Source organism: Drosophila elegans, unplaced genomic scaffold (genome assembly GCF_018152505.1).
Source record: "Drosophila elegans isolate 14027-0461.03 unplaced genomic scaffold, ASM1815250v1 contig_208, whole genome shotgun sequence".
NCBI lineage: Eukaryota > Metazoa > Arthropoda > Insecta > Diptera > Drosophilidae > Drosophila > Drosophila elegans.
Window position 1 is genome coordinate 16,031,570 of NW_024545578.1, and position 23,896 is coordinate 16,055,465.

A 23,896-nucleotide genomic window follows, 5' to 3' on the forward strand; every position below is an offset into this window, starting at 1 on the left:
TTGTGTCCTTTTTTAAAATGTTTTAAATTTAAAATTAGTGATTTAAAAAAATACTGGTTCCAATTAAAAGTTTTGAAACGTTTACCTGTGAAATGGTTAAACTTTAAATATAAAAATAAAATATGATCAAATCAAAGGTATACCAATAGTATTTTTAAGTACTCTTTGACTACTCCATAATCCAGTATTTTTTGGTATTTAACACAACTCAACTAATGTTCACACTGCAACACACGTAACAAAAATCAGTACAAAGAAGCATTAGAAATAAGTGTTAAAAGTTAGAAATTAACCAGAGAACGATTGAATCAATAGGTTTGCCCAGAAAAGTGACAAAATGTTGCCCCACATAAGCGCCGACGAGGGCCAGCCATCTATGTCGCGGAAGGTGTACATTAATCCCAATTTCCAACTGCAAGGTCAAACTGCGCATCAGCTGCCGTTCCAGGTGCCCTTCCAGGCGCCCTTCCATGCGCCCCCGCAGTCGCAGCCCGCCATTCACATCAATCCGCACTTCCTGCAGCGCCAGCGGGCCATGTACGAGCAGTTGCAAAGGGATCAGAAGGAGCTTCTGCTGCAACAGGTTTCCGCCTCCTATTACCAACCGGATTATCCATTGCCTTCGAGTTCTGTTGGGGCCACGCCACCTCCTCCGCCCGCTAAGATCATCAGCAAAGCGAGCACATGTCTTGTGCGCAAGGCTCCGGTGAGGTCCGTTGCTCCTCCGCCCGTTCACCCGGTTTCCAGCCTCGTGCAGCCTCCTCTGGTAAGCATTTCCAAGCGGAAGATTGTGCGTCAAGGAGCTGCAAATGCCACGTCAACGGTCAATGCCCCCCATCCGCCTCCGCCTGTGCCAACTGCCAAACGCACCAGGTACAAGCTAGTGCGCTCCATATCGCTGACATGTACACCTCTGGTCAAGAAGCGTCGTCCTCTGCGTGAGTTTGTGGCCCAGTACGCCCTGAGACGCACCAATGAAGCAGACCCCAAAAAGAAGTTGAGGTAAGTTTCAGTTTCCAATCGTCAACGAGCATGCAAGTCGCAAAGCCTACTATTCCCCAACAAGAAATCAAAGTAAGAAATGTGGGTACTGTCTAAATTAATGTACCTTTCCTCTCACAGCTCCAAGCCACAGGTGCTAAAGCTGGGCGTCAACAAATCCCTCAGCATGGTCAGCATACACGGCGTGATGTACAGGAAGATATCGAAGAACAAGATAACCAAGGTGGATGCCAGTTCAGCAAGGATAACCAAATCGGAGACCCCGAGGACCCTCAAGCGTTCCGTTTCCGGCAGAACGCTATTCGTTAGCGGCAACAAGTTCATCTTAGATCCATCCGGCTGCCGTTTGACCAGAGTTCCACCTTCAGCAACTGCTGCTGCTGCTGCTTCCCAGATGAGCGTGAATCGAAGCATATTGCGGCGCATCGATATTGGCGGCCTTACCTATGTGGCTTCGCCCAAGACGCAGAATGTCTTCATACGCACCAGCAATCACGTGTCGCGAGCCCACCTGATCACCGCCAGGCAGAGAAGTCTGACGCTGCTCAACAAGTCGCTAGTGAAGACCAACGTGCCCTGTGCCATCTTCCAGAAACTTGGCAAGTGCGCTGCCCACAGCCGTGGCAAGTGTCGCAAGCTGCACGACAAGCGGCAGGTCGCCATCTGTGTCAGGTTTGTCCCAGGCCAAGCGAGGAGTGCTAACCCTTCGATGCCGTTTCCAGTGCAGAGTCCCCAATGCGGTTACCTTCTTGAAATCCTCTATTTGCAGCTTCCTGCGCGGCGAATGCACCAAGGCCGACTGCCTGCTCTCGCACAATATCACCCTGGAGAAGATGCCCGTGTGTCGGTACTATTTGCAAGGCGTTTGCGTCCGCGAGGATTGTCCCTACCTGCACAAGAAGCTCAGCAGGAAGGCCGAGATCTGCATTGACTTTGTGCGCGGCTATTGTCCGCTGGCTGCCGAGGTAAGTTGGTCAGGTCACCAGATCCGGTGATAACCCATTAACTCCCCTGCTTCTTTAAGTGCAACAAGCGTCACGAGTTTGCCTGCCCGGAGTTGGAACGCAAGGGCAAGTGCGAGTTGTCCAAGTGCGTGTTCTGCAAGAAGCCGTCATCAAGGCGGTTGGTCAAGTCCCGTCCTAAAGCGGGAGGTAAAACTCTCAGCATTCCGAAGATCCCAAAAGAGCCAGCCAAGGAGGAGGATTTGCCCACCACATCACGGTATTTTAGGTGCGAAGGCGAGCAGGTGGAAGTAACAATACCCAACGAGGAAGATCCGGAAGTGAAGAAAGAGGACCCAGCGGAAACGGAAGCCACAAGCGGCTTTCGCAGACGACCAAAACTTGGGACCCTGCCCGCTTTTATTCCTCTTGGCGGCGAAGAGGAATTGTAAAGCAATGCGAGACGACTTGGACCCAACGTTTCAGGTACAAATTAATTTGGTTAAGTATCGTATTAGCGTTTATTCTAAGATATAACTTAAGTAGTTTACGTTCAATTTTCAATAAAAAATAAAGACCAATTTATTTGCGTAAATTTTGTAGTTTTTATTATTTTGGGTGGAAATTTGATTGAGGCCGGTATCTGTGAAGAAAACTTAGAAAGCAGAATAAGATATATTAATATGAACCAGAACAGGAGTAAAAGTAATCTTAAAATGTTTTTTGTGTGTAAAACCATCTGGCAGCATTGATTGCTCTCATCTCGTTTAGAGTGACCAGATCGTTCAATGGATTTTGTGGCGCCACTTAGTTGTGTACCTGTTTTTTAAGCCGCTCTCTCGACTTAAACCTCGATTTTCTCCGCACAGTTGAATTTTGCATGCGGCTCGTACAACATCTAAACAAAAACGCGGACTCCGGTTCGGGCAACAACAAGATCAGTGAGTGTGTGTTGACTTGTGTGTGTGTGTGTAGCGGTGGCTGTTGCAAATTTGTTGTTGACCAAGCCAAATAAAAAAAAAAACAAAAGCGAAAAGTCAGTGAAGTTGCGAAAAAATGCGGGCCAAAAGCTGAGAGATTTTCGGCAACGGCCTTTGAACTCGACAACTGGCTTTGACATCTGTTCGCGATCGGGAATTTATGAATCTCTCTCTTTGTCTCCCTTTTCGCTCTCTTTCTCCGTTGAAAACCAGGCCAAAAGCATTTTCCAACTGATTTTTTCAGTTGTGCACTTGTGGCTGTTGTAATTTTTCCGAAACGTTCTCGCTTTGGTGCATTCCTAAGTAAATGCTACTAATAACAAGGGGGATAAAAAGAAGAGAAAAAAAGGAAGGCAATCCAAAGATTGGCCAAAGAGATGAAAAAAGTTGCTTGACTTGTTTGACCCGCGTTTGTGTTTTTGTGAGACTGTGTGTGTGTGAGTGAGTGCGACTTCTCCTTCGTCTTCTTCTTCTTCTTCGTTGGATTCTTGTTGTTGGCCAAGCCGTATTCTACATAAATTACTAACCAAAATGACACATAAGAGCCATAAAAATGAATTTTTAATTTATGCAACCACGACTGCTGCATAAGTTTTCAAATTTATATAATACTTAAACAAAACTTGCGAATAACAAGCAAATAACGGTCGCACAAATAAGCAAATTAATCACTTTGAGTGCATAAATTAAGACAAACTGATCATTACTTATAATTATTGACCTATTGCCAACTTAATCGTAAGGAAATCGCAATCAAGTTTGCTCTAATTCCGTATAATTACACTTTCTTGTGCCACATTTTCACCCATTAAATTAATCCAAAATAATTCTGCAGCCTGTGATAAAACAAAGCGAGAAACAATAAAAAGAAAAGAAGAGAGTGGAGAGGAAAGGAGAACAAAGCCAGCGGTTTCCAGTCTCCAGCAACATTCCATGGTGAGCATGAGTCCCCATAAATTCCCAACGAAAGTCTGGACCGAAAATGCTTAAACTCGAAATTTATGTGACAATGGCATTAGGAATTCGAAGCTCCAGCACGAAATAATTATATTAATTTTTATTTTCATTTAAATATTTGCATAATTGGGCCCTCGTTGACTCGCTGTGGGGTTCCTTGTGATTCTCCTCATCGCGGTGGGTCGTGCGGCCCGTGGAACGGTAATCGGGGTAATGGTGCAGTGGAGGGGATTCTTTTTACTTTGACCTTAGTATAATTATGTGAATTGCATCGTGGCACGATGTCATAAAAAGTACTTTAAGGTTTTTCATGTTAAAACTAAACCTAATTGGTTTATAGGACGGACACACGAATTTGATAATTAAATACGTGTAAATGTGTTAAAAAGCTCAAATAATGTTAAAGAAATTCGTTAAACATTCACGCCCAATTGTCCTTTTAAAATACTTTCTTTTTGGAATGACAAGTATAGTATTTAAAATCGATAGATATTGATATTTCAAAAATAATCATAGAAAAAGTCTGAGGACACTTACATTCTCACTTAGCATTGTTATCTACTTGACGAAATATTATGAAAAATCAATCAAGAAATTGTAATGTAAGGTTATTTTGTTATTCTCTGAGTATTATAAATAAAACAGTTTTCTATGGGATTTCCAATCCATTTTAAGGACAAAAGCATATGCCATTCGCTGTAAAATATTCAAATTTAATGGAATAATATGCCATCCACATTCTTTCATAGAAAATAAATTCCAAGAGAATACAAAAGACTCAGGACACGAACTTGCGGTGGGTGGGTTGTGTCGCCCGTAGAACGGTAATGTTGCTAACGGTGCCGCGAAGGAAGAGGAAGAGCCGGCCACTTTCTAGTCGAACCCGCTGCGCTTTAGTCTAATGATGTCAATTACATCGTGCCACTCGCATTGCGGGCAACAAATGCATGCCGTGCTTATAAGGCAGCAACAATGCGGCCTGCCACAGAAACAACTGCAAATGCAACTGCAACAGCAACTGCAGCAGAAAATGCAACAAGTGACTGCGACGTTGGCTTCATTAAAATTGCTTTTCGTTTGGCCTGCCTGCATCTTTCTTCTTTCGTCCGCCTTGTTTCCTTTTTCTATTCAATGCTGTTTTCATGTTGTGGCAACTGGGAAATATGTATCTCTACTCGTATGTTTCCTTGCCAGCCAACAATTTTAATGAGTTTTTAAGAAATTGTACAAGATGCCAGTTACGGCTGCGAAAACGCAAAGACTACGAAAAAACATAAACACCATTTAACCGCAACACATCTCATGTTGTGTGATTAATTTTGTTGCCGATTTGTCCGTTAACAAGTGACCGATGTGTGGAAAAAGACGCCGCCGTTTAAGGGGGAAAGTGAAAACGCTTAAAACCCTGGGAAAAACAACTGTGAGCGGATTTTAACCGAAGAAGGAGGGCATGTACTATTCATTTTACCAGAAAGTATCATAAATTAAATTGAGATTAAATACAAAAGCAACTTAAGATTGTTTAAATGAATACATTGACAATAAAATATTAACAGAATTTGAAATAGGTATGATAGACGGGTTCACTACTAATTAAATTAAAAAAAATTTTACTCGTCTTATATACATAAGTTGTAAAGTTGTGCAATAAAAATATAATAACCAACCAAATAACCAACCACGACCTCGAGCTTAACAAGCAAATAAACTTTCTTTATGGACAAAGATCAGGAACATCAAGCTTCCGTATGTTAAAGTAGCAATAAAATAAAGAAAGAGATCACGAGGAATAGAACTAAAACTTGAAAACGAATAAAAAACAAACTAAAAAAAAATATATAATAAGTAAAGATTAAATTTACATTTCTTTGCATTCAATTCTTTATGCTGAAATGCTGGCTATAAATCATTGAGTACTAAGCCCATATTTTTGTACATATATTCATACCGCAAACTGCTCTTAAGCTCAAAATGTAATAAACATAATAATTTATGACTCAATCTCTGCACTGAGAACGCACAAAACATACTTTTCAGACTTTTACGCGTAAGAAAGGCCTTAAAAAAAATCTGAACCAAAATCGGTGCTGTCACGCCCACGTTTCATGCTCGGGGGTTTAATGGGACAGAATCTCGGGAAGGGGAAGGACCGAGGCCTCTTTACGCCCAATTTGTCACACATTTCAACAGGTTACGAGATGGACGCGAATCGGCGGAAGGGTGGGGGTCTTCAGATGGCGGATGTGATCGAGTTGGAGTTGGAGTTGGAGGAGAGGCATTATCAAAAACCGACCAAAGAAGACGTTGACGATGACGATGAACGAGGACTGGCAGGAGGCCCTTAACTCGGATCACGAGAGTATATGGGTCTGGGTAGGCGTTGTGGTGTGGAATTTTCGGGCATACCTGGCGGGCCACATGAAGCGTGAGGAATTTCGCCGCCACCCGCCCCCCAGTTCCTGAACGATTTCGTTGGTGCTGTTACTTGTTGTCCTTTCTGAGTGAAAAATTATGCAAAAATGTTTCACTTTAATAGCGGAAATCATTTATAGAAGTGGTAATAAAGTCGCAGCTTGCCCGCCGCCTCTTCTGAACCTATCGGTGGTCATGTCTTTTTTTTTTTTGATGATGGGGACGAAATACGCCTTCTCCTCCGTGTTGTTGTTGTTGTTGTTGCTTTATGTTGCCCAGGGCTGGGTTTTGTGCTCGTTTAACGACCGCCAACGTAGCCAAATGCAACAATGTTGCAACACTTTGTTACTGTGACAGTGGCGTGGCCAGAACGAGGGTACTGAGCCCCCCTCCAAAGGAGTCTAAGTTAAGGCGACTTTAGTCAACGCTAATGACCTGACAAAAGCAATTCAAAGCGGTTCTTGTTGCTGGTTTGAGGTTGGTGGTGCCGCTGTGGTGTGGCATTTGTTGACTTTTAGGCGCAAATAAACTGTGAGAGTTCATTAGCTACAAAAAGAGACAAGCGACTGCAACACACCATACCTTATTTGGGTCGATAAAAAATGTGTTTCTCCAATCGCGAAGCTTGGAATGTGGACCGTAAGGATAAATAAATAGGTTTGAAATAAAAACAATTCTTAATTATTGAAAAAACGCTTTTTGCAAGGTACAAGGATTTACACTTAAGCAACCGTAGATTTCAGTTCTTATTTTTTTTTAACAATATTTTAAAAAATAAATCAAAAGAGAAAGTATTTTAAAAAATGGTGACTTTAGACTATATTCTGTTTGTTTAGTTAACAGAAATTTCCAAATAACTTTATTTCCAAGCGACTCAAATAAAAAACCAAAAGACTTAGGACACGAACTTGCAGGTACGCGAGCAAAAAGTTCCAGAAAAAACTCAATCAAAAGCAGATATAATTCGCCCGTCTCAAACACCGGGCATCGTAATCCAGCTTACACACAAAAACAGAAACGCTTGCCATAAAAATCTGCGACCAAGTACAATTATAAAACCATTAAGGCATCTAAATTAGCTCATTTGCTATGAAACCGGGCATCATAATCGTAAAAAGCCAGCAAAAACTCGCAGTCGCAGAAACCAATGATAATTGTGCAAAAAAAAAAAAAAAATAGGCGAGCAGTCAGGGAAACACAACAACAACAACAACAACCCAACCAATAAAAGTTATAAAAGCAAACTGTTAAAAGTGCCGCCACACAGACGCTGACCAATTGATAAGCGCTTTATGGCAGCAAGTTGAATGCATTACGGTTTATGATTTTTGTATGCCTATTTGCTGGCCGTTTTCCCGGAGATAGCGTTGAATTGAGAGCACAGTAACGGCCATTAAAACATGCCAGAGCGAAACATAATTGCCTCTGGCCAATGCGTATTGGTCACTCAATAAAATTCGACTCTAGAAATTCCAAACTCTAGACTATCTCATTACAATTCCAAGGCAGTGCACTGAAATGAATTCAGGGGGAACGCACTTTTCCAGGGATCCGTGGTGACTGCGGTTTTCCTAGGCCTGTCACTCACGTCTCTTGTCACGGGGCCTAACATTTCAATTAAGGCCGTATCTATGGCTTCTGGCCAACAATGGAAGCCTATTAAAAGACACGCACAATTGCCACACGAGAATGGTTCGAATCGCATCTCGGGGTCTGCGAATTTCCGGCTGTGAAAAGCGCTTTAATTGATTTCGGTGCTTTTAATTACACGTTTCTTGTTTGCTTTGCAACTTTCTCTAGAAGGCGAGCCAATTAAATGATAACAAATTCGAAGGGAAGAGGCGGTATCCAATTCCGATGCTGATGATAGGCAGGCGCCGCTGGCAAGTGAATGGCGCAATCAGAATCTCGCAGACCGGAGTCGACACCGAAGTCGACACCGAAACCCAAAGTGGATACAGAATTCTCACCGTGGTTGAGGCCACTGTGCGCGGAGCAGTCTTGTCTTTCAAACAGGGGGGGGAACCAGAATGATGGAGGAGGGGTCTCTGTGGATCGCACAAATTTATGGCCACATTCAATTGTCAAGTTTATGTGACTGCGGCTGAGGATCGGCCAATATTTGCATAAGAGGCGTCCCTTGGTTCCCTAGAATTGCCTGGCATTTGAAAGTCTCATTGTCAGGGGCTCTTGCTCTTGCTTTTGTTTATTTATTTTTGTTATTTCTTTTGCCGCAAAATCGCTCTATAAATAAACAACGTATATACACATCTTTTGTTTGCAGAAACCCAGAGATCAGAGGACGCCCTAATGATTCCTCGCTGGCACACAAATGACGAATTATGAGAACCTTATAAATTTGCCATTAAACTTTAATGCAAATAATCACGCCAGTAATAATGAGAACAATGCCAAAATTGCCATCGGTGGCGAGCAGCTGCTGAATAAGATGTCGCAGCGGGATTTCTCCGAGGTAAGTCGAAAGGCGAAAGGAAATCGAATTATTGTTCAATTATTGTTGTGGAAGTCGCCAGTTGCCAGTTGCCTTTATTTCCATTTCCACTACCCCAAAAACATGTTTGTTGGCCATGTATTTCCAGTTTGCAGTTCAAACACCATGACAATTATTTATGGCCTTCAAATATATAAAACTTAATCAGGCATTACGCTCTCCAAAATTCAACAAAGAGATGAGGCAGCGACATACGAAGAAACGCAGACGCAACAGGAAAAGACAAAACCAAAAAATAAAAACAAAAATAAAAAGAAAAAACAATCAGGGGCAATAATCAAAATGATGGCAAAATGATTTCAATGTTGATTAACTCAGCGGCAAGACTACAAAAGGGCTAAGCTACAAGGGCCAAATTAAACAAAAGCCCAGCCAAACAGGGAGATAAAAATGCCAAAACGCAAAACCCCATGAATTGCGACTGCGACTGCGACTGGGACTTTGACTAACCCAAGCTCCTGACCCTGACTCTTTGGCTGGCCCTTTCATCATATTCCGCGCTGTCATGTCATGGGCAAGAACAAAAAAAGATCCAACATCTTGAGGAACAGACGACAACGTCAACGATGTTGGATAAGTTTCAGGCCCTGTCTCCGCGGCGGACCAGTCCACAATTCGGAATCCAGCATCAGGGAGTCTGGGTCTGAGTCGAAATCGGAGTCGAGCATCCAGACCCCTGCGGGCTGTCTCGTCGACTGACTGACTGACTGACTGACTATCTGACTGCCTGCGTGCCTTTCGAGTGTCCCTTTGGCAGCTAGACGGACGATAGGAAGTGACCATTCCCAATCCCATTCCCATTCCCATTCGCAATCCCCCATCCCCACATTCTGCGATCGGAGAAGCGTGGCCAGGAATTTCGGGTTGGTGGCCAGCGAACTGGGGGATACAGCAGCTAAATGAGTGCATAAATTCCAGACTAATGTCGATTCCTATTAAAGCCTAAACCGACGAATATTCAAAGATAGTGTTGAATGCGGTTTGTTGCGATAAGCATGCAAGGGGTTTTTATTTAAATTTAATCCTATAATCTTTGAAATTAAAGAAGAACATAGCCATATTTAAAAAATGGCTGGGTTTTTATACAAAATTTAATCCTTTAATTTTCTAACATATTAAAAAATACGGAAAAGTGAGCATTTAATGTACAATAACTTATACTTTAAAGTATCAGTAAATCAGACATGCACAAACGAACTCTTATTCATATCAAAATTGGCGTAGATCTAAACGATATATACATATATAATTTCAAAAATTATAAAAATCAGAGGACAAAAAGTATACCTTTAACCTTTATTTTACCTACCTACCTACCATTTAAAAATAAATGGAATTCCAAATTTGAAAGCTTAGGTTCAAGTTTCATAGCCTACTATAACAAACTTAATATCGCTAAATTATAGAGAATATCAAGTAGAACAAAATACGGAATAAGTACTTAAATTGCACCTTTTGTTTGCCTTATAAAATTAAGATTCGAATGCCTTAAGTTAATTTCTGAGAAGTTGACTTCCTGCCTACGCCTCGAATGGGATAATCTGGTATTATCCGCGCAGCGTGTGCGATTTTGAGGAGAAGCGAGGACCTCAGCCCGCAGCTAATTATTTTATTACGCGTTAAATTGCAACAAAATTCTCGGCTTGAGCGCAAAACATGCCAATGTGCGCCACAAGCAATCGTGAAATTGTTCGCATTCCAATGTGGCGGACTTTATCGATGCTCCGTTCCGTCCAGCCTCTGGGGCTAACACAGATATATGCATAGATACATGTATGTATGTGTGTGTATATACAAAACCAACTTGGCTAACACACACTAGCACACACTAGTGTGCTTCCAGGCAGCCGCCCGAGTGCATCTATGGGTGCCACTTTTTGTCTTACTGCGCGCTTTTTTTTTCTGCTGTTGTTGCTGTTGCCGTTGCCGTTGTTGTTGCTGTTGCTCCTGCTGCTCTTGCTGCTGGGCGGACAGCCAAGAAACGGCGACCAGTTCTCGAATCGCAGGTTTTTCTCTTACATTCCTGAATTCCACCGCCGACTTCCTTTCTCTTCCCGCTTTTTCTCCCTTTCTCATTGCATAAAATTCTTGTCCGTCTTCGACTATTTTCTAAAATGCTGCTGTTGGTTTGCTGATGTTGCTGCTGCAGTTGGCCATGTTGCTGCTGCTGCTGTTGCTGTTGCTGTTGCTGCTGCTGCCAATTTAGCTGGAATTGCCGAAGCGAGATAGCTAGCGTATCACTTTACATGACTTCTCTATGTGCCATTTGGGCGCCAATTCCTAAGTTGACATACAGCACGCTGCAACAAAAACGGAGCGAAAGGGCAGAAAATGCTGAAAAACATCCACTGAGATTCTTACCCTCCAGAAAAGAAAGAAAGGCAGTTAATTAGGAGATACAAATAAAGAAAGAAGTGCTTGCGTTATTTTTCTTTTGCTCAGAGCCAAGTGACATTTAAAAATGAAAAGAGTTAATAAATGCGGAAGCCAACAAAGCCTTTAAAGGAAATTAAATTTATAACAATAACACTTTTTATATGCTTATGGGCTTGCACTCAATCTGAGCAGTAAAATAAAGCATTAAATCGATAAGAGCTAAGACAGTATTTCTTCGAGGGGTTTTAAAGTCCCAACTGCACGTACTTATAAGTATACTTCAACGAAATGTCTGCCATCTGTCATCGCTGTATCACGTTATTCATGTCCAGCATTCCCACAGCTTGAGCTTATCCCAAGCCATCGACATTCCGCTTCAAGTCGCTCTAAACTTTAACTCCGCCCGACTGCCAGCTATTATTATTATTATTTTAGTCAAAGTGATAACATCTGCTAATGCCATTCCGTCTGGGTACCAAGAGCGGCGCTCCCTTCCGCCGGAGATCTTCGTCGGCCGTTTCGAGGGCATGTTCCTCTGTGCGTGTTTATTTGCCTTTGACCATTGGCAGCAGTTCCGCAATCTTGTCTGCGAGATCTACTCGGCTAGTACCGCCAACGCTCCGCAGAGAAGAGTTTCAGTTCTTTTGTATACCCTTGCTAAGGATACTATAGTAATGAATACATTTTTAAACATTCAGGCAAAAAAAATTTATATATTCTTTATCAGCTTTAGCAGGAATAATAAATTTCTGATTTTACGCAATTTATTATTAAGCTTCAAGGCAATGTGATTGAACAATCGATTATGAGTTCTGGAAGATAGTTTAAATTTTTTTATATTGTCATTCACAGTAAATAATTGATACCAATTAAACTATTAACTTATTAATGTATTCAACATCGGATGTGCAATAAATAGATTATGGTGTTGATTTGGGACTAGTAAAGGTTTTAGACACTATTTATTTTTGCTTAAAATGTCTTTCCTCACCTGCGTTTCCAAGGGTATTCTGAAAGTTAGTTCCCAAACTTAGTATTTCTTCCTTTCTTTTATTTTTTTCTTGTGGTTGGGGTTTTTTTGGTAACGCCTTCTTCATTTGGGTCTTATTGCTGGGGCCAAGTCCGTTGCTCGTTTTTATAAGCTGCCTAAGACGAAAATTGCGTTCTGCATCTGTCAGATACTTTGTAGCTGGCTGATTTATTCGGAGCTGGCCCGGTCCGACCAGAAGGCCGAAACTCACACCCCGTGAGCAGCAAAGGCTGCAAAGACAGCATCAGCACTTGCTGGCTGGCCACGTTTCCTATCAAGGACTGACACTGCGACTCGGTCGCCGTTTCGGGGCTGGCCTAATGCATTTGCATACTCATTGCATTTAATTGCTTCAAAAAATATGTAAAAATTTCCACGTCGTTGTCACGGTCTCGTCTCACAACATCCCGGCGATGTGGCCGTGGCCGTGACCATGGTCTATGCCAAAAAAGGTCTGAACTCCAGCCAGTAGCTAGTAGGATAGTAGCTAGTAGCTGATTCACCAGTCGTGGCTCAGTTCTTGGGCCACGAATTCGTGGAATTGCTTCCGCATTTGATGGCCAGCGAACAGGATCGGGAGCTGTGAGTTCTGAGCTCTGAGCTGTGAGCTCTGTGCTGCGAACATCAGTTGGCCGGAAAACGTGACTCGGTGGCCGCATACCTGTGTTCCGAAGGGCAGGCGTCGTCTTAGCCGCCAAGCTGGTGCGTCGGCATTTAACATAATTACAACCCAGTGACGATGGCACAGTGGGTCACCGGCACCCAGCTGGAGTTTTTCTGGAAAAGGTCTTACGAGATAAGCCAAATATCCGAACTAAGATGGAATAAATTAAAACACAAAACATGGAAATTCTTAGAGGTCTTTTATAAATTAAATTCAAAAACTTTTAAGAATTCGATTTTTTTATTGAAACTTGTTACAGATATTTTTTAACCAAGGATATAAAAATCAGATGATTTTCTGTAATAAATCGGTTTTGGGACAGGGCTAAGGCCCACTGTTCTTCCCAATAACAACGGCAGATGTGCAATCAACCAGACTCTCCCTCAATTCTGCAAATCCTCGTCGTCCTTTCGTGCTCCGCCTGCTCCTCCACTTCTGTACAGTTGTGTTTATTGCTCTACTTAGGCCATCGCACTGTGCAATGCTCCTCATCCCAGTAATTTGGCCCTAATCAATGCTAACTCCTGCAAACGGGTAAAGCGTCTGCACAGGGAAATATAAATTGGAGTATTATTATGACTATTTTTACTGTCTACAATTATAATATTATATGGAAGCTCGATCTAAGGGAATTTCTTGGTCAAATAGCTGTAAAATTGCAAGGCTATAAGCGTAAGAACAACAAAACTAAAATATTAAAAATTCCTATTAAAAAAATATATATTTTACAATAATGTAATATTTTATTGTATTTTCAAAACTGCTTGAAATTGTATTTATTTTTTAATTTTTTATTTCAAAATTAATAATTTTTTAAGATGGGAGATCAATTTATTTCTTTTTTAGTATAGTTTTTTCAGTTTTAATAGTATTTTCTTTTACTATCACTAGTGCTAGAAGAAATTCTTATGTTTAAGGCACTTATTATTTTATTTATTTATTATTTTTGCCGCAGAACGAGCCGGAATGCACGCCGGAGTTGCCCGCCGCGAACCGCGCCCTCTTCCTGGAGAAGGTGCGTCAGTCGAATGCCGCCTGCCAGAGTGGCGACTTTGCCACTGCGGTTCTGCTCTACACGGATGCCCTGCAGCTGGACCCGGGTAACCACATCCTCTACAGCAATCGATCGGCGGCCCTGCTGAAACAGGGCCAGTTTGCAGCCGCCTTGCAGGATGCGACGCAGGCGCGTGACCTGTGTCCCCAGTGGCCGAAGGCGTACTTCCGCCAGGGCGTGGCGCTCCAATGCCTGGGTCGGTATGGCGAGGCCCTGGCCTCCTTTGCCTCCGGCCTGTCCCAGGAGCCGACCAACAAGCAGTTGATGGGTGGCCTGGTGGAGGCCTCCCTAAAGAGTCCCCTGCGCACGGCACTGGAGCCCACGTTGCAGCAGCTGCGCACCATGCAGCTGCAGGAGTCGCCGTTTGTGGTCAGTTCGGTGGTGGGTCAGGAGCTCCTCCAGGCGGCCCAGTATCCGGCGGCGGTGTCCGTTCTGGAGGCAGCGCTGCGGATCGGCAGCTGCTCGCTGAAGTTGCGGGGTTCCGTGTTCAGTGCCTTGAGTTCCGCCCACTGGGCCCTGAATCAATTGGACCAGGCCATTGGCTACATGCAGCAGGATCTGGCGGTGGCCAAATCCTTGGGCGATACGGCGGGTGAGTGCCGGGCACATGGTAACCTGGGTTCGGCCTACTTCAGTCAAGGCGCTCACAAGGAAGCGCTCACTGCGCATCGCTATCAACTGGTGCTGGCCATGAAGTGCAAGGATACTCAGGCGGCAGCGGCCGCGTTAACCTCACTGGGCCACGTGTACACGGCTAGCGGGGATTACCCCAATGCTTTGGCCTCCCACAAGCAGTGTGTGCAGCTGTTCAAGCAACTGGGAGATCGATTGCAGGAGGCCCGCGAGATTGGCAACGTGGGAGCGGTTTATCTGGCCCTGGGCGAGTGTGAAGCCGCCTTGGACTGCCATTCGCAGCACTTGAGACTGGCGCGCAAGTTGCACGACCAGGTGGAGGAGGCCCGGGCGTACTCCAATCTGGGATCAGCTCACCACCAGCGGCGGCAGTTCACCCAGGCGGCGGCCTGTCACGAGCAGGTGCTCCGGATCGCCCAGGCTCTGGGGGATCGATCCATGGAGGCGGCCGCCTATGCGGGATTGGGTCATGCGGCGCGGTGTGCCGGCGATGCCAGCGCCTCGAAGCGATTCCACGAGCGTCAGTTGGCCATGGCGCTGGCGGCCCGGGACAAACTGGGCGAGGGCCGAGCCTGCTCCAATCTGGGCATTGTCTATCAGATGCTGGGCTCCCACGATGCGGCGCTAAAGCTACACCAGGCCCACCTAGGCATTGCTCGCTCCCTGGGCGATCGCACGGGCATGGGCAGGGCGTATGGGAACATGGCCAGGATGGCCCACATGGCCGGATCGTATGAGGCGGCGGTGAAGTACCACAAGCAGGAGCTGGCCATCAATCAGGCGATGAACGATCGCAGTGCCGAGGCGGCCACGCATGGCAATCTGGCGGTGGCCTATCAGGCTTTGGGTGCCCATGATGCGGCCTTGACCCACTATCGGGCGCACTTGGCCACAGCTAGATCGCTGAAGGACACCGCTGGCGAGGCATGTGCCCTGCTCAATCTGGGCAATTGTCTCAGCGGACGGCAGGAGTACGAGGAGGCGGTGCCGCACTACGAGAGCTACCTGATGCTCGCCCAGGAGCTGGGCGATGTGGCCGCCGAGGGCAAGGCGTGCCACCTGCTCGGCTACGCACACTTCTGTCTGGGCAACTACCGCGCCGCCGTGCGCTACTACGACCAGGATCTGGCCCTGGCCAAGGATGCCCAGCATCGACCCAACATGGGACGGGCCTACTGCAATCTGGGACTGGCTCATCTGGCGCTGGGACACACTGCCGCCGCCCTGGAGTGCCAGCAGTTGTTCCTGGCCGTGGCCCATGCCACCAACCAGCTTCCCGCCAAGTTCAGAGCCTTGGGAAACATTGGAGATATCCTCATACGAACAGGGTCACATGAGGTGGGTATCTTATCAGAAATAATCAAATCCTATTTAAGAAAAACAATTCAAAACAATTTTTCGAAGGAATATACTTGATTAGCAAAAAAAACTTGTATTGTGACCCAAAATATGATTGTATTATTGTATTCACGATTGTGGCTTATAAATTAAAATGTAAAACTTGAATTTTTTATAATAGTTTAATTTACTGAATCAGTTTCTAAATTTCATAAATATATTTTTTGTACGCATTATTCGTTTTTACAATTAAAATAAAGTTAATAAACAACGACGTAATGCAGGAATCTTGGTTGTAAATACATATATTGAAAATTCACCACTATTGGTTTCAAGCTATATATATTTTTCATAGTTCAAACATTTTTAAATTAAAAAAAAGGACTTTCTAAATTTTAGTATTTATATTTTTTTCTGGTTAAAATAAAGCATAAAAACAATGACGTAATGCAAGAATCTTGGGTCTCGTTTCAGTATAAAAAATTCACCCCATTGATTTTCAATACCTAATATTTTTCAAAGCTAGAAATTACTGTTTTTTTTGGATTAAACCATATTTCCGTGATATTTAAAACAATTTTATATATTTTAACTTATATATTATAACATTTTTTATTTATCTCCTTTAGGAGGCCATCAAGTTGTACCAACGTCAATTGGCTTTGGCCCGAGCCGCCGGCGATCGTTCAATGGAGGCGGCTGCCTGTGGAGCTCTGGGTTTGGCCCATCGACTGATGCGCCGGTGGGACAAGGCTTTGGGTCATCACACCCAGGAGTTGACACTGCGCCAGGAGTTGGGGGACTTGTCCGGCGAGTGTCGCGCCCACGGACACTTGGGAGCCGTTCACATGGCCCTCTGCAGCTGGACCAATGCAGTGAAGTGCTACCAGGAGCAGCTGGAGCGGGCTCAGGAGCAGCGGGACGCTGCAGTGGAGGCCCAAGCGCATGGAAACCTGGGCATTGCTCGTCTTAACATGGCCCACTACGAGGCGGCCATTGGGTGCCTAGAGGCGCAACTGGGAACTCTGGAGCGTGTGTCTCTGCCCTCAACGCAAGCGGATCGTGCTCGAGCCCTGGGCCATTTGGGAGATTGCTATGCCGCCCTGGGGGACTACGAGGAGGCGTTGAAGTGTCACGATCGGCAGCTCCAACTGGCCTTGGGCCTGACCAGCCATCGGGATCAGGAGCGCGCCTATCGAGGATTGGGTCAGGCGCGCAGGGCACTGGGACAGCTGCCGGCCGCTCTGGTTTGCCTCGAGAAGCGTCTGGTGGTGGCCCACGAGCTGCACAGTGCGGAGATCAAGGCCCTGGCCTACGGAGACCTGGGCCATGTCCATGCCGCCCTGGGTAACCATGCGCAGGCGCTGAACTGCCTGGAACACCAGCGGGAATTGGCGCAGGGTCTGCAGGATCGCGCCCTGGAATCGGATGCCATGTGCGCCCTCGGTCAGGTGCAGCAGCGAATGGGTCAGCACGCGGAGGCACTGGAGCTGCATCGGCAGGATCTGCAGATTTGCACGGAGCTATCCGCTCCCGCCTTGCAGGCTCGTGCCCTGAGCAACCTGGGATCTGTCCACGAATCGCTGGGCGAGCAGGCCGAAGCTCTCAAGTGCTACGAGCGGCAATTGGAGCTCAGCTCGGATCGTTTGGCCAAGGCGCTGGCGTGTTTGGCCCTCGGAAGGGTTCACCATCAGCTGGAGCAGCACAATCAGGCGGTGGACTACTTGCGGCAGGGATTGGCAAGTGCGCAGTCCATGGGAAAGTCGGAGGAGGAGGCCAAGATAAGACATCAACTAGGTGAGTGCAAATAAAGTATTCTTTTTACATTGAAAACAATTATGACTAACGTTGTTTCAAGCTTAAATATAATTTTCTTGTTTTGTATATATATATATATATATATATATATATATATATATATATATATATATTTTGTATAAAACGAATTAAGTAAATAATATGACTAAAAAAGAGTTTATTTAAAGTATCTCTTCTAAATATAAATGACAATTCATTTTTGAGTATTATAGACAATATTGAAAACAAATAAAGGACAAACATTCATTTATATCATTGGTATATTTTTGTAAACCATATTGAACAAAGAAATATTATCCTGATGGTCTAAAATGAATAATAAATTGTTATCTTGTCCCTTGATCTTTTCTACAGGTCTTGCCCTTCGCTCCTCTGGCGATGCCGAAGGAGCCCACCTCCAACTGGAGACCGCCGCCCAGTTGCTGGAGTCCGTGCGCCACGAACAGCGAAGTCCGGAGACGCGACTGGCCCTTTACGATCTGCAGACCAGCTGTTACCACCTGCTGCAGCTTCTCCTGGTGGCACTCAATCGCAACGAGGACGCCCTGGTGGCCGCCGAACGGTGCAAGGCCCGCGGAGGAGCAGATGCCGTGAGCGGGGAGAGCTCCAAGGTTCCGTTGGCGGACAGCGAGGCCATTCAGGAGACGGTCAACCGAGGTAGGATGCCCGTGCTCTACTACAGCTTGGCTGGGGAGCAGCTCTTCGCCTGGTTACTCAAACCACAGGTTGGAATCGTGCGCTTCCATGCTGCTCGCATCGATGCCCATAGCTTGCAGCTTCCGTTGTCCCTCAGCGAAGAGGAGGAGGAGGAACTAGAGATGGAGAGGGAGAGGGAGCTGCAACTGGAGCGGGAACAAGCAGAAGAAGTTCAGGGTGAGGATCAGCGGAATTCCCAGCAGGCCGATGGCCTCCTAGAGCGCTATGTAAACTTGGTGCGCGACAACCTGGGTGTCAACTCGCAGAGCATCCTTTACGAGGGTGACGGAAGTGGCTGGCGAGCCAGCACAGAGCAGTTGCTGGAGGATCTGCCCGGAGCTGGAGGCGCCGGCGGAGGCGGTTTCCTGCGCATGGTGAGCCGCAATCAACTGCTCAACTCTTCGAACTACTCCCTGAGCTCGCTGTTCTCGGTGGGTTCGGTTGGTGGCTCCGTAGCCAGTCTCCAGGGTTCCATGCGATCCGTGGGCAGTCGCAGCTCACGGCGAGCTCCGGCCTTGCCCGCCTGGCATGGACCCTCCTGCCTGCACACCCTGTACAATCTTCTGCTGGCTCCATTCGATGATCTACTGCCCGCGGGAGGAGCAAACGCCAGTCGACAGGGCAGAAGAGAGTTGATCCTGGTGCTGGATAGCTCGCTCTACCTGGTACCCTTTGCCATTTTGAGGGCGGCTCGAGAGGATGGCGAATATCTGTCCGAGCGGTGTGCCATCCTGACCGCCCCGTCACTGCAGTCATTGCGTAGTCGTCCCCGAAGTAGACGAGATCGAGCTCGTGCACCCAAAGCGCTGGTGGTGGGCGGTCCTCGGATTCCATCCAGCCTGGCGGAACGTTGGGGCTGGGCTGCAGCCGAATCTCCGGCAGCTCTGCAGGAGGCCGCCATGGTGGCCGATATGCTGCAGGCCACCGCCCTGGCCGGCTCCAATGCCACCAAGGAGTCCGTACTGGCCGAATTGCCCTCCGCCGAGTGCGTCCACTTTGCGGCCAATATCAGCTGGCAATCGGGTGCCGTCGTCCTGAGTCCCGGCGATGTGGTCACCGCCGAACAGCAGGAGCAAAAGGAACCACATGAACCGCAATTGGCGGACTTCACCCTGGCCGCCGGTGAACTGCGTCAGCTGCGTCTCAGTGCCCGTCTGGTGGTGCTGAGCTCCTATCACTCCGTGGAGCCCATCACCGGTGCCGGAGTGGCCCAGCTGGCCGGCAGTTGGCTTCTGGCTGGAGCCGGAGCAGTGCTCATTTCGCTATGGCCAGTTCCGGAAACGGCGGCCAAGATACTGCTGCGCGCCTTCTACTCCGCCTTGTTGCAAGGTGCCCGAGCAGCCCGGTATGTTGTAACACTAGTTTATAGAAAGAAATAGATCTCTATAAAACTAGATTTTTAATAGATCAATAGACACTACTATAGCTGTATTATTAAGTGCTTTGCCGCTGCTCTGCCGGTGATCGCTGATGTAGAGAAACAGAACGAAAAAGCTGTTAAAAAAATCACAATTTATTGATTGATATGATCACTTAATGTCGGATAACTTTTTTTGTGAGGCATTCTTTTGTACAAAACAAAACAAAAATTTAAACTTTTAATTATTTTGTTCTTATTTCTCTAAAAAATTTTTATTTAATAATTAAACAGAATGAAAATTTGTTTCGCCTTAATTCGCTTGAAAAAATCCATCAGCTAGTGTATTCTTTTGATTCGGAATGATAATCATTGATGATGTGGTCTGATTTCTTTCAGCGCCTTGGCCGAAGCCATGCAAACGGTGCAGCACACCAAGCACTTTGCCCATCCAGCCAACTGGGCTGGCTTCTTGTTGGTGGGCAGCAATGTCCGGCTGTCGAACAAGGTGGCCCTGCGCCATGCCCTCTGCGAACTGCTGCGGACGCCGGAGCGCTGTCGGGATGCACTCCGCGTCTGCCTGCATCTGGTGGAGAAGAGTCTGCAGCGGATTCATCGCGGCCAAAAGAACGCCATGTACACCACGCAGCAAAGTATCGAGAATAAGGCGGGTCCGGTTGCCGGCTGGAAGGATCTGCTAATGGCTGTGGGCTTCCGCATCGAGCCGGCTGCCAATGGGATTCCGTCCAGCGTCTTCTTCCCCCAGGCGGATCCCGAGGAGCAACTGGCCCAGTGCTCGGCCAGTCTCCAGGCCCTGCTCGCCCTGACCCCGGCCACCCTGCAGGCGCTGGCCAAGTTGGTCCATGTGAACAGTGCCGAGCATGCAGAGGATATTATAGCCGTGGTGCGGAACATCCTGGCCCAGTTTCCGGGCTCAAATCCATCCGGCTCCGGTTCGAGCTCCATCAAGACGGACGTGATGGCCGAGACCTGCTTCATCGAGATGCCATTGAGTGTAAGACTGTGGCGCGTGGCTGGATGCCATGAGCTGCTCGCCTCCGTGGGCTTCGATTTGACAGAGGTGGGTGCGGATCAGGTGGTCCTGCGCACGGGAAAGCAGGCCAATCGACGGCAGTGCCAATTTGTGCTGCAGGCACTACTCGCCCTGTTTGGTAAGTAATCCAGACCTATGTTAAATACCATATATTGATTATTATGGTTTTTTTTAATTTAGACACCCGCGAGGCTCCCAAGAATCTGGGCCTGGATCCCGACTCGGAGCACAGCAGCAGCTGCGAGTCCCTGGCCGAAACGGAATTGGATGCCCCACCTGCTCCGCCTGTGGCCAGCAGCACGCCATCCGTGAACGGGGCGACCAAGGCGCCACTTCCGTTGCATCCACGCAGCGCCTTCATCTCGTATGTGCGACGTCGCGGCGAACCGGATGGCGGGCGTACTGAAGCCATCGGCGGAGCAGGTGGCGCCGGCGGCGGCGGCTTGGATTCCAGTCTGGCCAACACCACCGACAGCGAGCATTCCCTGTCCGATGGCTATGCCACTCAGCCGGGCTTTGGGCTGTCCAATCCCCGCCTGGGCTATGCCAGCATGCGGGCTCCGGTGAGGGTTTCCCGACCTGGTGGTGGCGGCGAGAGCGATGCCGCCTTCACACCGAGTCCACCCGTGACCGATCCCAGCTTGTCCCTGGCACTGGCTCATCAGACGCGCATCCGAAGTCTGTACTCGCAGACCAGTTCGGTGGCTGCAGCGCCTCCAGCGGCGACCGCCATGAGCAGGAGGCCTGATAGCTCCAGTTCGGCGAGCAGCACCACGGATTGGGAGGGATCCGGACATGCGACCGTCCTGAGACGTGGAGTAAGTGCGACAATGCCGCAACAGCCGCCACCATTGCCACCGCCACGGCCACCAACGTATCACAATCTGGGCGTGGGCGCCGGAGGACGTAGCAAACCGAAGATCAAGTTGGGTAGTGCCCAAAGTTCTCTGGCAGCACGGGTTAACAAGGAGCATGCTCTCTTCATGGACAGGCTGAGTGTGCGGACGGAGCTAAGTGCACCGGGAGGAGGTAATGCTAATGCCATGAGCAATGGATCAGCCACAAGGAAACCACTGGCACTGCCCGAGGAGGAGGAGGTCTCCAATGTGGTCTTTAATCCATCCAGCTTGTACTTCTCCCAATCGGATGCGGATCTCCTAAATGAAGCCAAGCAGGAGGAATCTCCGCCAGCTTCGAAGTCCAATGGCAAGTGCCTGCAGGACAGCATGATGCGGCACATGAACCGCGAGCTGACACCCAGCCTCTCAGAGCTGTATCACGAACGTAATCTGGGCTTGGGCTTGGCTCCACCGCTGTCCAAGCTTCTGTTGAGTACCAACTACGAGGAGCAGGAGGTGGTCTCCATGGGCGAGGGCTGCCCACAATCGGGTGCTAGCCTCAAAACTCTAGTGGATGCTGTCAGCGAACTGGAGCTAAGTGGCAGTTCATCGGGAGCCACCATGCCCACGGTGGTGGTGGTGGGTGGCGGTGGCAATGAAGTGGAGGGCTCATCCACTGTTCCCACCGTTGAAGCCACCTGCCCCATTTGTGGTGAGCCCGCTGAAGTCATCTGCCGCTGCAAGGCAGCCACCATTCAGAAGAAGAGCATCCTCAAGCCCTGGCTGAGCAATGTGCCGGACAGCAGTTTGGTGCAGGCCAGTGAGCTGACCACGGCGGACATTTTGGAGCGTCGCCTGGAGATTCACACGGCCACGGCCGGAGCGCCCTACTCCGTTGATCTTTGTCGGCGGGATGAGGGCGATGGACGATCGGTGGCGGATTCGCAATGCAGCAGCAACTACAAGCGAGTTCTGGCCAGCGCCACCGGAAAAGCAGTTAGTCTGGCGGGGATTGGCAATGGAATCGAAGCGGAACCCCAGAGTGCCACTTCCGGGGCCACCTGCTCATCTGCCCGCCTTGTCTAGATAACTACTTGATCCCTAGTTACATTAATTTATTATTGCATGTATTTATTGTTTTTCGTATTCCGCAACGAACGCATTTTATGGATAATTTATTTTCATTACCAAGCCACTGATTAAAATTTATTCAACTAATTTAGTAAGTCTTTATTAAGACCCCCCTTAAACTAATAGATTTTATGGAATTGTATTACTTAGCAAAAATAAACTGTTATACTGAATATCTAAAGACGAAAAGTTTGTTTTATTTTAATGAAATCTGAATAAAGATGCTGCAAAATCGAAATTTGTTTGAACCATCTTAGGAAATCCCATTTAAAAACGTAAATTTTCAACTGAAACCCGTTTGTTACCACTTCCAAAGAGTTTTTTCAGGTATTTGGTAACTAATGTAACTAAATTTATTTTGTTTTACTTAGTTTTTACAGGTTTCAATAATTTATCTTTTGTGTATGATTTTTTTTGTTTTATAATTTATTTAGTAATATAGCTGCAATAATATAGCTGCATTTGTTTGTTGTTTTTTTTTTTTTTGTATATATATAAATATGTATGGATCTTCACTTTACAGTTCTTAAATGTTAACTACGCAAAATCTGGTTTGTTTTTGTTTTGTTTTTTCTTGTCGTTTGTGTGCCACTGAATATGCTTGCAAGACTCCTACAATAAACTTTCATAATTAGTATATATATAGCTACAATATATTTATATCAATGTGTATATTCAAAATGTGAAATAAAAAACTGTATTTAAAAATATGTTTCCTTTGTTTTTCTCTTTTTGTTTAGTATAATTCACGCATTTTTTTTTTGCCATTCCATCAATCCACCTTCGTGGTTCGTTGGCCTTAACATTTAAATCTTGTTATATATTGTGTGAATTTAATGCATGGTTTTGCGTATAATAAATTGTATAAATTACTAATTTAAATTAAGCACTCGAAATTACAGCTGCTTCAAATGCTTGCATGACACACTTATGATCGCTGTGCTGTGCTTTTGGGTTTGAGAGCAGCATCATCAAATCATTTACATAATACCCATACATTTATTTCGTTATTTTTTATGCACTTTTTACAAACTTCCATCTGTCGCGCCCCTATAATACTCTAGTCATAGCAAAATAATAAATAATGAGTAGCAGGTTAGTT

At 46.4% G+C, this 23,896-nt stretch overlaps 2 protein-coding genes across 3 annotated transcripts; both read left to right on the forward strand.

Moving 5' to 3' along the window:
• Positions 1-220: 220 nt before the first annotated feature.
• Positions 221-2,538, forward strand: LOC108147561 (zinc finger CCCH domain-containing protein 3). The gene is made up of 4 exons (XM_017274149.1): positions 221-1,002; positions 1,123-1,674; positions 1,772-1,967; positions 2,027-2,538. Exons 1-4 carry the CDS (start codon positions 338-340, stop codon positions 2,393-2,395), a joined length of 1,782 nt encoding a protein of 593 aa, XP_017129638.1. The 5' UTR covers positions 221-337; the 3' UTR covers positions 2,396-2,538.
• A 285-nt stretch (positions 2,539-2,823) lies between these two features.
• LOC108147435 (tetratricopeptide repeat protein 28) lies at positions 2,824-22,975 on the forward strand. Of its 2 annotated transcripts, none has more exons than XM_017273923.2 (8): positions 2,824-2,884; positions 3,759-3,859; positions 8,577-8,765; positions 13,830-15,899; positions 16,529-17,696; positions 18,072-19,758; positions 20,170-20,942; positions 21,005-22,975. In XM_017273923.2, exons 3-8 carry the CDS (start codon positions 8,625-8,627, stop codon positions 22,747-22,749), a joined length of 7,584 nt encoding a protein of 2,527 aa, XP_017129412.1. In that variant the 5' UTR covers positions 2,824-2,884; positions 3,759-3,859; positions 8,577-8,624; the 3' UTR covers positions 22,750-22,975. The 2 variants fall into 2 exon arrangements, with proteins under 2 accessions (XP_017129412.1, XP_041564010.1); XM_041708076.1 differs by having other exon boundaries at positions 2,827-3,661.
• The last annotated feature ends 921 nt before the right edge of the window (positions 22,976-23,896 follow it).

Excerpts from the sequence above, each read along its gene's own strand:
- LOC108147435 (XM_017273923.2), top strand. The coding sequence starts at position 8,625 with ATGACGAATTATGAGAACCTTATAAATTTGCCATTAAACTTTAATGCA. Across the intron at positions 15,900-16,528 it reads TACGAACAGGGTCACATGAG|GAGGCCATCAAGTTGTACCA; the intron begins GTGGGTATCTTA and ends TATCTCCTTTAG. Across the intron at positions 19,759-20,169 it reads CAAGGTGCCCGAGCAGCCCG|CGCCTTGGCCGAAGCCATGC; the intron begins GTATGTTGTAAC and ends GATTTCTTTCAG.
- LOC108147561 (XM_017274149.1), top strand. The coding sequence starts at position 338 with ATGTTGCCCCACATAAGCGCCGACGAGGGCCAGCCATCTATGTCGCGG. Across the intron at positions 1,003-1,122 it reads GACCCCAAAAAGAAGTTGAG|CTCCAAGCCACAGGTGCTAA; the intron begins GTAAGTTTCAGT and ends TTCCTCTCACAG. Across the intron at positions 1,675-1,771 it reads CAGGTCGCCATCTGTGTCAG|CTTCCTGCGCGGCGAATGCA; the intron begins GTTTGTCCCAGG and ends CTCTATTTGCAG.